Source organism: Schistocerca serialis, chromosome 9, assembly GCF_023864345.2.
Source record: "Schistocerca serialis cubense isolate TAMUIC-IGC-003099 chromosome 9, iqSchSeri2.2, whole genome shotgun sequence".
Taxonomy (NCBI): domain Eukaryota; kingdom Metazoa; phylum Arthropoda; class Insecta; order Orthoptera; family Acrididae; genus Schistocerca; species Schistocerca serialis.
Genome location: NC_064646.1, coordinates 382,167,965 through 382,182,958, shown reverse-complemented (window position 1 = coordinate 382,182,958; position 14,994 = coordinate 382,167,965). Strand labels below are relative to the sequence as shown.

Below are 14,994 nucleotides of genomic sequence, written 5' to 3'. Positions count from 1 at the left end.
TTTTCATGAGCCATCCGTTGCATTATTGCTGTTTAAGTGTTGCTTTGAATGACCAATTTATTTACACCTCTAGTGACTGCAGGATGGATGTTAGGCCTCCATGGATAATGACCAAGTCAGTTTTCCCTTTTTGTAACATGTATCTCACTTCCTCAGCTGTATGCTCAGGGAAGGTGTCCAGGATCAACATGTTACATAAATTCAGTAATGCACCAGGATGATGTTGCCAAACATGCATCACCCAGTCAACTACAACCATCCTCTCTTTTGGATTCACTCTGACCAATATGACTTTAAGTGATATTTTTGGAATAGTTTTTCATTCACCTGCAGCTACATGCAACATCACTGTTCACCTTTGCTTCTCATTCCTCCCAGTTCATATCATGATTCTGAATTTCCCTTTTTTATTCATTCTCAAAATAGACTGGCATTTGATCTGTATTACCAATTTGTGATAATATACAGGAGTATTTGTGGCGCAAATTTATCACATAGCGATGAAAATTCACCTGGGAGTCACTGAGCGATGGTAGTTTTCCTCTGGAAGCCTAATCCATATCAATTGAAATATCTTGATAGCCAGCCCCAACTAGCATTGAAACTGGTGATTCCTAGTTCTTTGCTAAAGCCAGTGCTTTGAGTTCACACAATTCACTAGTCACTGCATATCCATATTGTTGCTTCTCATCTAGGTAATCACAGAGCCTGTATTTGTAGGTCCAGATGCTTCACTTTTTGACCACGAAATACTGGGCAATTACAGTTTGTTTCTTGAAGCCTCATTTTGTTTTTTCACTAGTCGCAAATACAATCCTCATTCACATAGTACTTTCTTCCCTCTGTGTGGTTTCCAACATTTTCTGCTTCTTCAATAATTTGAAGTTACTTTAACTGTGTACAAGAGATAGTCATAAGAATGTAGTCATGATTAACAAGTTAACACGTGTTTAATATTCACTTCTAACGTGCTACTGACGCGTTAGACCGAGGCTGCAACAATGCTTTAGTATAATGGATGGAGCAGTACCAATCTTATCACAATTAATCAGCTCACCTCAGTTTTTCATCCTTAAGGTGGATTCAGATAATAATTAAGACAAACTTTTTCATGCAGAAAACACATAGCAGATGTTTGCTTTTGCATATGGCGTGGAATACTATGTGGAGGCATAAATTCTGGGAGAGCTTCATAAATCAGGGAGAGCTTGATAAGTCAGGCTTCCACATGTGACAGCTCCAGTTTTCTTTTGGCCATATAAAGTGGGATTTTACCTCCTTTTTAATGCAAATAATGATAGAGGCTTCAATGTATCGATCGAAATTGGTTGTTCTAATATTAAAACACAGCTGTATAAACAAATATCATCAAGGAAATTCTCTTGATAAAACTATAAAATTTAAGGAGACAGGATGGCAGACAAATTCTTCCCTCCAGGAGACAAAATTGCAATATTGTCAATATACACATATTAAAACTAACATAGTTTTCAGAATGATTATCCCTTCCCTGGGGAGGAAAGGGGGGTATATTGGGGAAAGCTAGGAAGGAGAGGCACAAGTCATTCGGACCAAAGGATGAACCTACTTGTTGTGAGGTCCTCAAGAATTCACATATGCTTATATCAGTCCAACATAATATTTTGCTATTTCTAACCTATGCAGTATTGTGCACATACAACAACAAACATTTTCCGTGTTTAATCATGTTGAGTATCATATATAAAGAATTCACCAGCTCAGGCTCAAGTGTTCTATTAAGAATACATTTTTATGGCTCCTTTGTATGTGTTGCTTTATTTTTTTCACACCCATTAGTAAAGTGAAAGTTTTTTTTTTTTTTTTCTCCAGGAACAAAAAAATGTAGCTGTAACAAAATTTGTACCACGCTTGAGGCTAACATTGGAACAGCTGAGAGTGCAGGTGAAAAGTGTTCTAGCTGCCAATGGTTGCATTGGGGCTTTCACAGCAGGCAACCTCCGCAATCGAAATTTGCAAGGAGAAGTTATCTCGTCACAGGTAATCACTGAACATTTCTTTTTATTTCTACAGCTTTCATCTCCTATTTAAAATTTGCTCTTTCGTTCCATCTGATTTTAAACTCACTGTCCTATGTTTTGTTTCACACACTATTTCCCATTTTTACATAGAAAACTACTGTTAATAACTGTGTCATATCCTCCAAAAATAAAAGATTGATGGTCAAAGTCCAAAGAAACTAAAAAAACATGGATATAACCAGTTAAAATGTTACAAGTAAATATTTTAGCAGCATTTTTCTACCATTGTTTCATACACACAGAAACTAACTGCTGCCAATTGCTTCCTCTTCAGTGTGCAAGTTATTCACAGAATTAATTGTACAAATAGTGGTCACACTTTTCAGACAATATTACAGAAGTCTTAAGGAAACAAGCAGAGGTTTTTAAATGAGTATTTCATTTCATCAGAAGTGGTTCCTTATCCAGATGGAGTGTGTGTGTAGAAAAGGAGGACCTGGGGGGGGTTACACCAGCATACTGGAAAAACTGTGTGATTTAAACTACTAATGAACTAGATGAAGAAGTATATCAAGAATGAAGAAAGTTCTTTTCCTCTCTAAATATTGTAAATTTCTTGTGACAGGAATTCATGAGCATTCGCTGGCTACTCACTTATCTTAGAAATCTTCTCTTCTATTTCACTGCTGCTGCAAAAGAATCAATTTTTATGGAAGTTTGAGAATCATATGCTCCTTAGGGAAGATTTCTTTTATTCTATATGCAGATGCATTCTGTTTACTAATTCTCTATGCAATTTAGAGTAAATTGTTGTGGTTTCTTTTACTGGAAATGAACTTTCCTACCACTGGTACAGTATTAGAAACTCCTGGGTGGAATACAAACATTGGCACATCATAAAAATAATCAGCTCCTCAGAGTTATATTAAGACACACAGTAGATTACCAGTGATAATGTCTCCTCCTTCACCAGAGAATGCACTAAGGAAGTGTTACCTTCATTTTCATGGTCACAGACTCTTCACTGTGTGCTTCCTCGAGGCATCTCATGCCTTGCTGAGTTGGTAGCTAGCTTGCCTTTTGATTAAGTTTACCCAGAGCTTGCATTCAGTTACCTCTTTTATAATACTTTCTCAGAACCTGGCAGTCTGTGCCAGAATTTTTGTGTCATCATACTTCATAGTGTGCTTGTATTCCAGACAGTATTTGTTGTTGTTGTTGTTACAGCTTTAAGAGTGTAACTGAGCACCATGTGGTTTGTGGATTCCAATGAAGAATATGATATATGAGAAAGGTGAAATGCCATCAGACTTTGAGAAGAATGTAATAATTCTTATTCCAAATAAGGCAGATGTTGCTATGTGTGAATATTACTGAACCATAAGTTTAATAAGGGCTGGTTGCAAAATACTGTCTCGAACTACGTACAAAAGAAGTAAAAACTGGTAAAAGCTCAGAGAAGATCAGTTTGGGTTCTGGAGTGATTTAGGAGCACATGAGGCCGTACTAACCCTGCAACTAAGAAGACAGGTTAAAGAAAGGCAAACCTAGACATATAGCATTTATCATCATTTAAGAATGTGACATACTAATTCTGTCAGGGACGGCAAAGGACTCGGAAGAGCAGTCGAATGAAATTGAGAGGCTCTCGAAAAGAGACTGTAAGATGACATCAAGAAAAGTGAAACAAGAGTAATGGAGTGTAGTCAATTTAAATCAAGTGAAGCTGAGGGAATTAGACTAGAGAATGAGCCACCAAAAGTAGTAGACAAGTTTTAATATTTGACTGAAGTAGAAACGATATAAAAGGAAAATTGGTTAGACCACAAAAAGCATTTCTGGAAAGAGGAATTTGTTGACAGTTAATTAAAGTGTAAGAGTTAGGAAGTGTTTTTCTGAATGTATTTGCCTGGAGTGTAGCCTTGTATGGAAGTGAAATGTGAACAACAAGCAGTTCAGACAAGAAGGGAACAGAAGATTTTGGAATGTGGAGTTGCAGAAGAATGCTGAAGATTTCATGAGTAGATTAAGTAACTACTGAGGAGGAACTGAATTGAGTTGGAGAGAAAAAGAGTTTTATGGCACATCTTGACCAAAAGGAGGGATCAGTTGATAAGATACATCCAGAGGCAGTAAGGAACTGTTAATTGGGTAATGGAAGGCAGTCTGGGGTTTAAAAATTACAGATGGCGACCAAAGGTTAAATACAGAGATCAGATTAAAATTGATGTAGGTTGCAGTAGTTATTTTCAGATGAAAAGGCTTGTGCACGATAGAGCAGTGTAAAGAGGTGCATCAAATCAGTTCTCAGATTGAAGACCACAACAACAATGGAAGACTGCTTGTGTTGTTGCAAATAAAGAATCTTCTTAGGGTTATTGTGGGGGGGGGGGGAGTGTCTGCTGACAAGTCTGTGTTAATTTATCTTGTTATGATTATGTGCTTGTGGTTGATAATGAAGTGAATGCGGTTCCCACTGTAAGGATGTCAGTGCAATGATTTTTGAGGTTTTATGGACCACACTAATTAAGTACTTTGGTATCTGTAGACTTTTTTCAATGGCAACTGATTCTACTCATCTTTCTTCATTAGCATTCAACATGCTTAAGACTTTGTGTTTGAGGTTGGATAATATACAAGGTATTAGAAAATGCATCAATTGTTTTGAGCAGTAGTAGAATGTGCCAAAACAAGGAAAAAAGTCCAGTACACATGGGCTCTAAATTGCGTAGCTTAAGAGCTATGAGCAGTTTTTCATCTTCAGTACTCTGAAACACCTCTCTTCAACTGTAAGCTCTTTGCTTTTCTTATATTTGTGGAGGAGGTAGTATGGATCAAAACAAAAAAGAAGTTTTGTAAATGTAGGTTCTAAAATGTATATTTAAAGACCTATGAACATTTGTTCAATAGAAGAAGCGTGCTTCACACTAGCAAAGATGAACAAGTGCTCATAGCTTTTAAGGTATGTATTTTAGAGCCTATGTTTCCTGAAAGTTCTTTTTTTTTCATCTGTAATACCTCCTCTATAATACGGAAAGTAAAGTACTTGCAGGCTGCCCATATAGCCTTGTCATTCAAGACAAATGTATTTCTTCTGATGCAGACTGTTTACAGCTATACACCACCATTCTCACCTCAGCATTCATTGGATGTAATTCCCACACCAGCCTAGTTCAGAAGCAGATTTCCCTGGCCATTGCATCCAATCCTGATACTGCTGCTCCCTTCAAAACACAACTTTGGAGCACATCTCTTGTCACTCAGTACTGTTCTTGTCTAGACTATATTAATTAACTGCTTCAGCGAGGCTGCGATTACCAAAAATCATTCCTTAAAATGAGGTCCTTTCTGTCTTGACATTTTGCCCACCACACCTAGAATAGCTTTTCATTCAACCCCCCCCCCCCCCCCCCCTCCCCCCCCCCTTCCTGAGGATAAAAATCTCTACTGTTTTTTCGATATGAGGCGAACATGATAATTACTGGCTCATGTTAATTCCTCCATGGTTATTTTCACCCCTAGTTTTTCCACATACAGTCTCTAAGAGCAGGTTGTCTGTATCTTCCACCTCGTTTTCTGCAATGCTGAAGAAACACAGGCTATTCTGTTGTAAATATGGTCTAGTTCATGAGGTGTAACTGATAGTATTTCTTCCAAATCTCACATCGTCTTTTCACACAAAGACATAAACTTTGCAAAGAACTAATTTCCGCAGTAGTCTATGCAACAGTTTTGTGAATTTTGGCTAACTGCTGTTACTGCATCTGCTATAGTGAGCACAATCAACAATGGGAAGAATGAGTGTTTAAATGCCTCTGTATGTGCTGTAATTAATTTAATCTGGTCCTCATGGTCCCTCTGTAAGTGACAAGCAAGGGATTGTAGTATATTCCTAAAGTCATTATTTAGAATCGCTTCTTGAAACTTTATAAGCAGGGTTTCTTGGGATAGTTTATGTATACACCTTCAAGAGTCTGCCTGTTCAGCTTCTTCACCATCTTTGTGACACTTGAAGCAAACAAATTGTGACCATTTATGCTGTGCTACACCATATATGTTCAATATTCACTTTTAGTTCTGTTTGGTGCAGGTCCCAAACACTTGAGCAATATTCCAGACCAGGTTGCACGAGTGGTTTGTAAGCAGTCTTCTTTGTAGACTGATTACATTTTCCCATTAATCTACCAATAAACAGAAATCAGCCACCTGCTTTATCTATGACTGAGTGTATGTAATTATCCAATTTCATATCCCTACAAAGTGTTACACTCAGGTATTTGTAGGAGCTGTGATTCATTGATACTATGAACATAGGAGAATATGTTTTTTTCATGTTGTGAAGTGCACAATTTTACGTTTCTGAAAATTTAAAGCAAGTTGCCAGTTTTTGCAGCATTTTGAAATCTTATGAAGATCTGACTGAATATTTATGCAGCTTCTTTCAGACAGACATTGTCAAGTGCCTCAATAGAAATGTGTACAAAACCTTCCTAGTCGCAACTGAAATGTGTCATCATTATTTATGAAATATCATGAACATCATACTCAAAACTGTCAGGTACCAACATCAACAAGAGTTTGAAGTGGGTGAGAATGGATTCTGGAATGTGTCTGTAGCCAAACATTGGCACAAAGCTGGTGAGCATCTGATTGCCATCCAGCAGTAGCTTCTAATGGTGTAATGTGCATAGACGGTCCAGTTAATCCTACAGTATTCAGTCTGTAATCCATGTGCACAACCATGTTCCTGAATTGCAAAAGAGAAATTGGACAGCTTGTGATGCAGACACATCTCATTAACTTCAGTGTGGCAGATATTTCTATCCTAACTGTTACAGTGACATCAGTTGCTTTTAAATTTAATGTAGTTTATGAATGTTGCACTCCATAGTATAAAAATGCTTCACGTTATTTATATGAGCATCAAAATATCACTCTTATTTACTCTGATGGATCTAAGGAAAGAGGTCTTTATGACTGTTCAACTAACAATAAATTTACTCTGTTTCTCATACAGTTCAGTGTGATTCTGAAGACAGTGTACATGAAGAGAATGAGTAAAAGGAACATTTCTGTTGTATACTATAGTACCTGGAGACACTGTGTCTGGTGTATGCAGTAAATAAAACTCTTTAGACAAAATAAGTCATAATTGGATGAATCAACCATGTACTTGTGTAATGTACCTTTCAGTCCACTCAAATGAGGAGTCACTGTAATATGGTTAAGAACTGTGACTCATTGTTTTCCTTGGATGTGGGAAATCATCTACTTGGAATGCTTGTGGTGTAACAGCTCTGATGTCTGTCAGTGATGGTATGTTACAAGGTACTAGGATGGTAAGTTACAAGGTACTAGATGAGTGTTGATGTGACTTGTTAACCTTCATGTACATCCATACATACTTACATACATACATATGTTAATCCATGTTCCATAGATAATGAATATGGCATTTCATAATGATGTGGAATGTGTCACTTTAACCTTCCGTCTGGCGCGGCTGTTCAATTTGATACACCTCGAAGTTTACTGTAAATTGTTTGTCAACAAGTGGCAGCACTGATGCCTACTCGCTAGTAGCCAGCCTTTTCCGAACGCTTGTCATTGTTTTGTGCTTCAGTGTCCATATGACTGCGATATATGTGCTGATTGATCAGTTTGATACACTGCGCCCGTTCATGTTGCGTTTCAATAATTCATTTCTTTGGTTATCAACATAACTTAGTAAGTAGTACAATGTTAATATACAATGTGTAATGCACTTATTTTCTTTTTGGACCGTTTAATCGTCAGTTTAGAATGTTTGAGTATCAGGTATCAAATTGATACTCTGCACCTGACTGCGTTATTTTATAGCAATTTTATCATTTTAGGTGTGAGACACTTGATCATGGCAGGCTGCAGTAAGACGTACAACCTCCTTGACCCAAATCATGTTGCAGAAATACAAAAAATGTTGTTCGAAGAGGATAATGATGAAGTTCAAGAGGATTTTGAAGATGAAGTAGACACAAATTGTGATGACGCAGTTGAAGTTCGGCAGGAAGATTCAGAAACAGAGGAAAACGACAGTGAAGACGACGAGGAAGTACTTGAAGAAAGCCAGCATTATTATACTTGAAGGAACAAGGAGACAAAATGGAATGAAGTTCCACCAACACACAGAGTATGTTTCAGGGCCCACAATATTATTCGAAAGTTACCTGGTCCTATAGGTGCGGCGAAAGCATTTAGAACGCCTTTGGAATGTTGGAATTGCCTCATATATGACGACATTTTGTCAATTATAGTTCTGTATACCAATCAGTATATTGAGAGCATCAAAGCTTCTTTTCAGTGAGAGAGAGACGTAAAACCTATAGATATTATTGAATTAAAAGCTATCGTAGGTCTTCTGTTTTTGGCTGCTGTTAACAAAAGTAACAGACAAAGCTTAGAAGATCTGTGGGGAAGTGATGGGGATGGAATTGAAAAATTTCATCTCGTTATGAACATAAAACGTTCCAAATTCATCATACAGTGCCTTAGATTTGACAATCGTGTGACTCGCGATGAAAGGAGAAAATAAGACAAGATAACAGCGATTCGGGAAATATTTTCTCTGTTTGTACAGAATTGCCAGAAATTCTACACCCTCAGAGAAAACGTTACAGGAGATGAGAAACTTGAAGGATGCCGTGGAAGGTGCAGTTTTCGCCAATACATACCTAGCAAACCAAACAAATATGGAATTATATATATGCTCTTGTGGATTCCCAAGTATTTTATCTCAAAAATCTGGAAATATACGCTGGGCTGCAGCCAGAAGGATTGTACCACGTTAGCAATAAACCTTCAGATGTTGTTCTGCGACTATGTGAACCAATTTATCAGTCAGGTCGAAATGTGACAGCAGACAATTGGTTTACTAGTATTGGTTTGATAGAAGAGCTAAGAAGAAAAAAATCTTTCTTTTGTTGGGACGGTGAAGAAAAACAAGTGTGAGATTCCTCTGGAGTTTGCTACCAGTAAAGGCGGGGCTGTCCATAGATCACTTTTTGGCTTCAAGAAAGGCTGTACTCTAGTTTCCTACGTTCCTAAAAAGGGGAAGTGTGTTATCTTGGCATCAAGTTTGCATGAAAATGATTCAGTAAATGCTGACACTGGAGATAAACAGAAGCCATCCATTGTAACATTTTACAATAGCACCAAAGGTGGAGTCGACACTACAGATAAGTTGACCGCTTCATACAATGTAGCAAGAAATGTGTGCCATTGGCCCATGGTCATATTTTTTGCAATGATCAATATGAGTGGAATCAGTTCACAAGTAATTTACTATGGCAACAACGAGAATTTTATACGAAGAAAAGGATTCCTGAAGCAACTCTCACATGCGTTAGTTCTACCTCACTTGGTTCATAGATGCTTGGACACCTCAGGAATTCACAGAGATCTTCAACTGCGGCTACAACAATATAGGAAAACGTGTGAAGAAGAAGCAGAAGACACAAGCAGAAACGAAGAACAAGGGACTGGGATCAAGAGGAAAAGGTGTAATACCTGCACAGAAAAAAAAGACTGACAAAATATTGTTGCAAAATGTGTCAGAAGCATATCTGTTTGATACACATTGAACCCTTTTGCTCTGAATGCGTAAAAATTCCGCATTTGTTACCACAGTAGTCAAAAAGTGACGAAACAAATGAATGAGTTGTAATATCATTGTTGTTCTGATCCAGTGTCATAATAGCCTTTCTGTAAAGATAATTGTCATTTGTAATGTGTCTTATTAGTGAAATATAATAAAGAAGCAAATGAAAAAGCGACATTTTTATCATTTGTTACTAAAGCCCAACATTGATGATACGAAATCTGAATGATGAATATTTGTACTGCACTTGTGCTCATATGTCATCTTTGTCTTTATTTAAATATATTTGGCACTTATAATATGTTTTGTGAACAGAATTTAATAAATGATCACGTGAATAAATGGTGTGATCAATTTGATACACCACGCCCAATCTCGCTGCGACAAACACCGCGCCCGACATAAGGTTAACATAAGTTTTCTTTACACACAATAATTAATTAATTTTTTTTACAGGTACTACATTATATCTAAAAATTCATCTATTGAGTAGAAGGAGTTGTCATTCAGAAATTGTTTTAATTTGCTTTTAGAAGTTGGTTGGCTGGCTGTCAGACTTTTAATTCTATTTGGCAAATGATCAAAGATTTTTGTGGCAGCATCATTTACCCCTTTTGTGCCATAGTGAGATTTAGTCCAGAATAGTGAATAACATCCTTTCTTCTAGTGTTGAAGCTAGAATTATTTTTGAATTGGGATGGGTTATTAATGACAAATTTCATAAGTGAATATATGTATTGCGAAGGTACTGTGAATATCCCGAGTTCCTTAAATAAATGTCTACAAGGTGATCTTATAGGGGCCCCAGCTATTATTTTGATTACACACTTTTGTGCTATGAATACTTTCTCTCTTAATGACGAATTGCCTCAAAATATGATGCCATATAAGTAGCTGAACCTAACCGTTTCAGCAGATCATCGTTGTGTTTCTCCCAATTCAATTTCTTATCAGTGCACACACCCAGAAATTTTGAGTATTCTGCCTTAGCTCCAGACTTCTGTTCATAGTATATATTTATCAATGGTGTTATGCCCTTTACTGTACAGAATTGTATAAACTATGTTTTCTCAAAATTTAGTGAGAGTTCATTTGCAAAGAACCACTTAATAATTTTCTGAAAGACATTATTTGTAATTTCCCCAGCTGATTCTTGCTTCTTGGGTGTGATTACTAGTATCATCAGCAAAAAAAACTAACTTTGCATTTTCATGAATATAGAGTGGCAAGTCTTTAATATATATAAGAACAATAAGGGACCAAAGACTGAACCCTGTGGGACATCATTCTTGATAACTCCCCAGTTAGAGGACTCTGTTGGTTTTTGCAGACTACCTGTACTGTTAATTTCAACCTTCTGCAATGTTCCAGTTAAATATGAATTAAACCATTTGTGCACTGTCCCACTCATATCAAAATACTTAAGCTTATCTAGAAGAATTTCATGATTCACACAATCAAAAGCCTTTGAGAGTTCACAAAATTTCCCAAATGGTGATGTTCGGTTATTCAATACATATTGTTAAGAAGTAGTCAGCCACTGGTGGTTCGTATCTGCCTTTCAGACTTCCCATTCATTTGCGATCTGGCCTAAATCGTAAAATTTATGATGTGACTTTATTTTCCTGTTTGTGTCTATAACAATCTCTAATTCCCAGAAAGCTGCTTGTGAAAGTTATATTTCAGAGGCATATTTCATCAACAAAACATCTTACTGTTATTACATTAACAGAAAATTAATTTTTAATTTTGCTGTAAATATAAATATTTGAATATGGTAGATGAAGATGAGAAGGCATGATGTGTTTGATCAACAACAGAAATCCTTTTCTTTTAGTTTAGCTGTTCTACCTGGTCATGTAGATATGAACATGCAAAAAGGGAATGTACATGAGAAAGGGAATACTGTATTAAAAAATTCAACCAATTTTAAGAACAGATACAAAATGCAGCCTTGTTCCTTCACACATAATCTCAAGATTTTCCAAACAGTTACATTTCACCATTCTCCATTTCTCTGTGGTGGTTTTGTAGCCTTGTTCAGTTTGTGTGATCCTGAGAGTTCCACAGATCCTTGTTAAATTACTTTACATTATCTAGTTTTATGCTAGTTTTCAAGTGAATATTGCGAAAAATTGAGAATATTATAATTTTATCATCACTTTTATCAGTCTGGAAGCTCATGTTTCTTCTTTTTGTGTATCTGATCACTGTGAAACATCTGCATCCTGCAGTTGAATATAAGACCCGTAAGTTACAGGTGGCCTCAACCCAAAGCTTGTTTTGAACACTGTAGTACTTTATTACACATGATCCTTTTGGAAGTTGAATGCTCGATACTCTTCTCTCCCATCATCCTTTGAACTAAAATATCCATCAAACGAAGGAATATAAGGGAAACGGCAAACAAGAAGAAGCGACAAAATGATAGGACATGTGTTAATACAGTAGAGAATGACGTCCTTGGTACTAATGGGAGCTGTAGATGGTAGAACCTGTATAGGGAGACTGAGACTGGAATGTGTACAACAAATAATTGTCGAATTAGGTTGCAAGTACTGCTCTGAAATAAACAGATTAGCACAGGAAAGGAATTTGTGGCAGGCCATGTCAGCCACAGTCAGGAGACTGATGACTACAAGGGAAAAAAAGAAAACCAACCACACTTTACAACACATACCCTTTAATGTGGACTCCCACCCATCATACATGTTAGTACTTTTCACAGTGAAAACTCATTCTAATAGGTGAGCTAAGCAGTAAGTGACAGAAAAACTCCAAGGGCTGGCTGAGGATCAGAACTGGACCTCGTGACTATAGATTGACTCTTAGCCATGATACCACACATACAAACAATATATACTTTTTCACTGTTTCGGGAATGTCTTCCAAAACAATATTTTTTGTTTACTTCATTTTTCTTCCACCACTTTCCAATAACTGATTTATATTGTTATCTCTGTTTATTGTTGCAGAGCACTGTAGATGGAGCAGAATATGATGCAGCTGGACAGTCAAACCCTGATGATGATGATGGTGGTGGTGATGATAATGATGATGATGCAGAAGGGGATGAGGATGATCCAGAAGAGGAAGAATGTCCAGATGAGAATGATGGTTCAGCTGAAAGTGACAATGACAATCGGAGCTATAGTGAAGAACTGTAAACCTGTGTCAGACAACAAATGCTTGCATTTTAACCATGCACTTAGGATGAGTTCTGCTTTACATCTGTATATAGTATGTGTGAAGTAAAATTTTTAAATTAGAACTCTGATTTTTAATGAACTCATCTTGAAACTGATGGTGCTACATAAATTGTACATATGTTATTTTACTATGTTGAAATTAAAGTTAGATTGTTAATAACAAATAAAGTATAATTATTATAAAGACTTTTTGCAATGTTTCCACTCTTTCAAGTCAATAGTTCCCACAATCTGTGATGACTCTCGCGTGCTTTGTTTCTTTGTTTATTGTCCTCAGTGTCAACTTACTGGCTGAAAAAATGGGTGTTGGAAGTGCGACTACTGTCTACTGTAAATAATGTAGCCGATTGGTGCACCATTGCATTTCACAGTCTTTTACTTCCACTTTTTGCAACTCTCCAGTTAATATGGCCAGTGCATTATTGTTTAACTTTCGATAAGCCTCATTAATAATTTTCAGGCGAACATCCACATACTGCTACAATAGTTTACTATTGAATACCTACGAGCAGTAAAAACCTAACCACAAAATTCACAGTTCTTGAAGAATAGAAAGGTATGTATGGAACAGACGCAGTCATTGTTTTAACACATGGCCTAATTGTGTAACACTTATTTCACAGTTAGGTTGAAGCATTGTTGCTGTTCTAATCAACACAGGTTTCTCGTCTGAAACTCGGCTGTGGACTGACTGTCTCGGGACAAAAATTTGAGCCCTTATATATCATCACAATAATAGGCCCTGAAACTACACATTGTTCAATGTTTAATTTACAGAAATTATAATTAAAGCTTAGCTCATTAAATTAACCGAGTACATCGAAAAATTGGTTCTTTTTAACAGTTTCTTCTGGTGGCCAAGCAGTTCTAGGCGCTTCAGTCTGGAACCGCGCGACCGCTATGGTCGCAGGTTCGAATCCTTTCACGTGGTCCTAAGGAGTCAGTTAACTCCGCGGCTCTCCGCTGTCACTGCCTCTCGATTCTTGACACGTACCTGGACAATGAAGTGGTTTACACCAACAGCTCGATGGCTGATGGGCACAGTGGGTTGGCATATGTTCATGAAGGATGTATTGAACACCACTCCTTGCCAGATGGCTGCAGTAATTTCTCTACAGAGCTGGTGGCCATTTCTCATGCTCTGGAGCGCATCCCCTCATGCCCTGGCAAGTCATTTCTTTTCTCTGCTGACCATGAGCAGCCTACTAGCTATCGACCAAGAGCTACCCCCACCATCCTTTGGTAACAACCACCCAGGAGTCCATCTATGCCCCGGAACGGACCAGTCGTTCCATGGTGTTTGTGCAGACCCTAGGCCACATCGGAATCCCAGGAAATGAACTTGCTGACAGGCTGGCCAAACAGGCTACACAGAAACTGTTTCTGAAGATCGGCATCCCTGTAACTGAACTGCGATCATTATTATGCTGCAAAGTTTTTCAGCTTTGGGAGATGGAATGGCATAATCTCAGTACGCACAGCAAACTGCATGCCATTAAGGAGACTATGAATGTGTGGAAGTCCTCCATACCAGCCTCTTCCAGGGAATCTGTGGTTTTCTGCTGGCTCCGCATTGGCCATACATGGCTAACACATCCTTTGTCACGAGGACCCACCTCCATGTCACTGTGGTCACATATGACTGTCACCCACATCTTGCAGGACTGCCCAATTGTAGTCCCTCTGTGGCGGACTTTTAATCTTCCCAGCACCCTACTTTCGGTGTTGGGCGACAATACTTCAACAGCAGATTTAGTTTTACATTTTATTCGTGAGGGGGGGTTTTTATCGTACCATCTAAGGGTGGGCATTTAGCTTTCTCTCCGAGGCCACCACCCTCCCTCCATTTTAACTCTGTCACACTTTCTTTGCATTTGTTTGTCTTACTGGTCATCTTTTCCCTACATGTGTTCATCTCGCCTTGTCTTTTGGGGGTGGACATTTTAATGCGTTACAGAGTGGCTGGCTCATCCACTTTTATTATTGTGATCAGCCAGCCCAGACCATCTGCTCTATGGTTTTTGATACCTTCTCCTACTTGTGGTGTATGTTTTCCCATTTTTTTAGTTCGTTCCAGTCATTTCTTTTGAGGTGTGGTTTCCCATTCCTTTTCCCCCTTTTACTTTCTCAAACGTACTTTGGGTGTTTT

The 14,994-nt window shown here is 37.7% G+C and overlaps 1 protein-coding gene across 2 annotated transcripts in view; it reads left to right on the top strand.

The window, feature by feature from the left end:
- LOC126419312 (Fanconi anemia group D2 protein) overlaps positions 1 to 13,031 on the top strand; it is a 206,839-nt gene extending 193,808 nt beyond the window's left edge. For both annotated transcript variants that reach the window (XM_050086492.1, XM_050086493.1), the window contains exons 24-25: positions 1,852 to 2,019; positions 12,612 to 13,031. In XM_050086492.1, the coding sequence (XP_049942449.1) occupies positions 1,852 to 2,019; positions 12,612 to 12,803 (360 nt within the window). In that variant the 3' untranslated portion in view covers positions 12,804 to 13,031. The remainder of the gene's footprint in view (positions 1 to 1,851; positions 2,020 to 12,611) is intronic.
- The last annotated feature ends 1,963 nt before the right edge of the window (positions 13,032 to 14,994 follow it).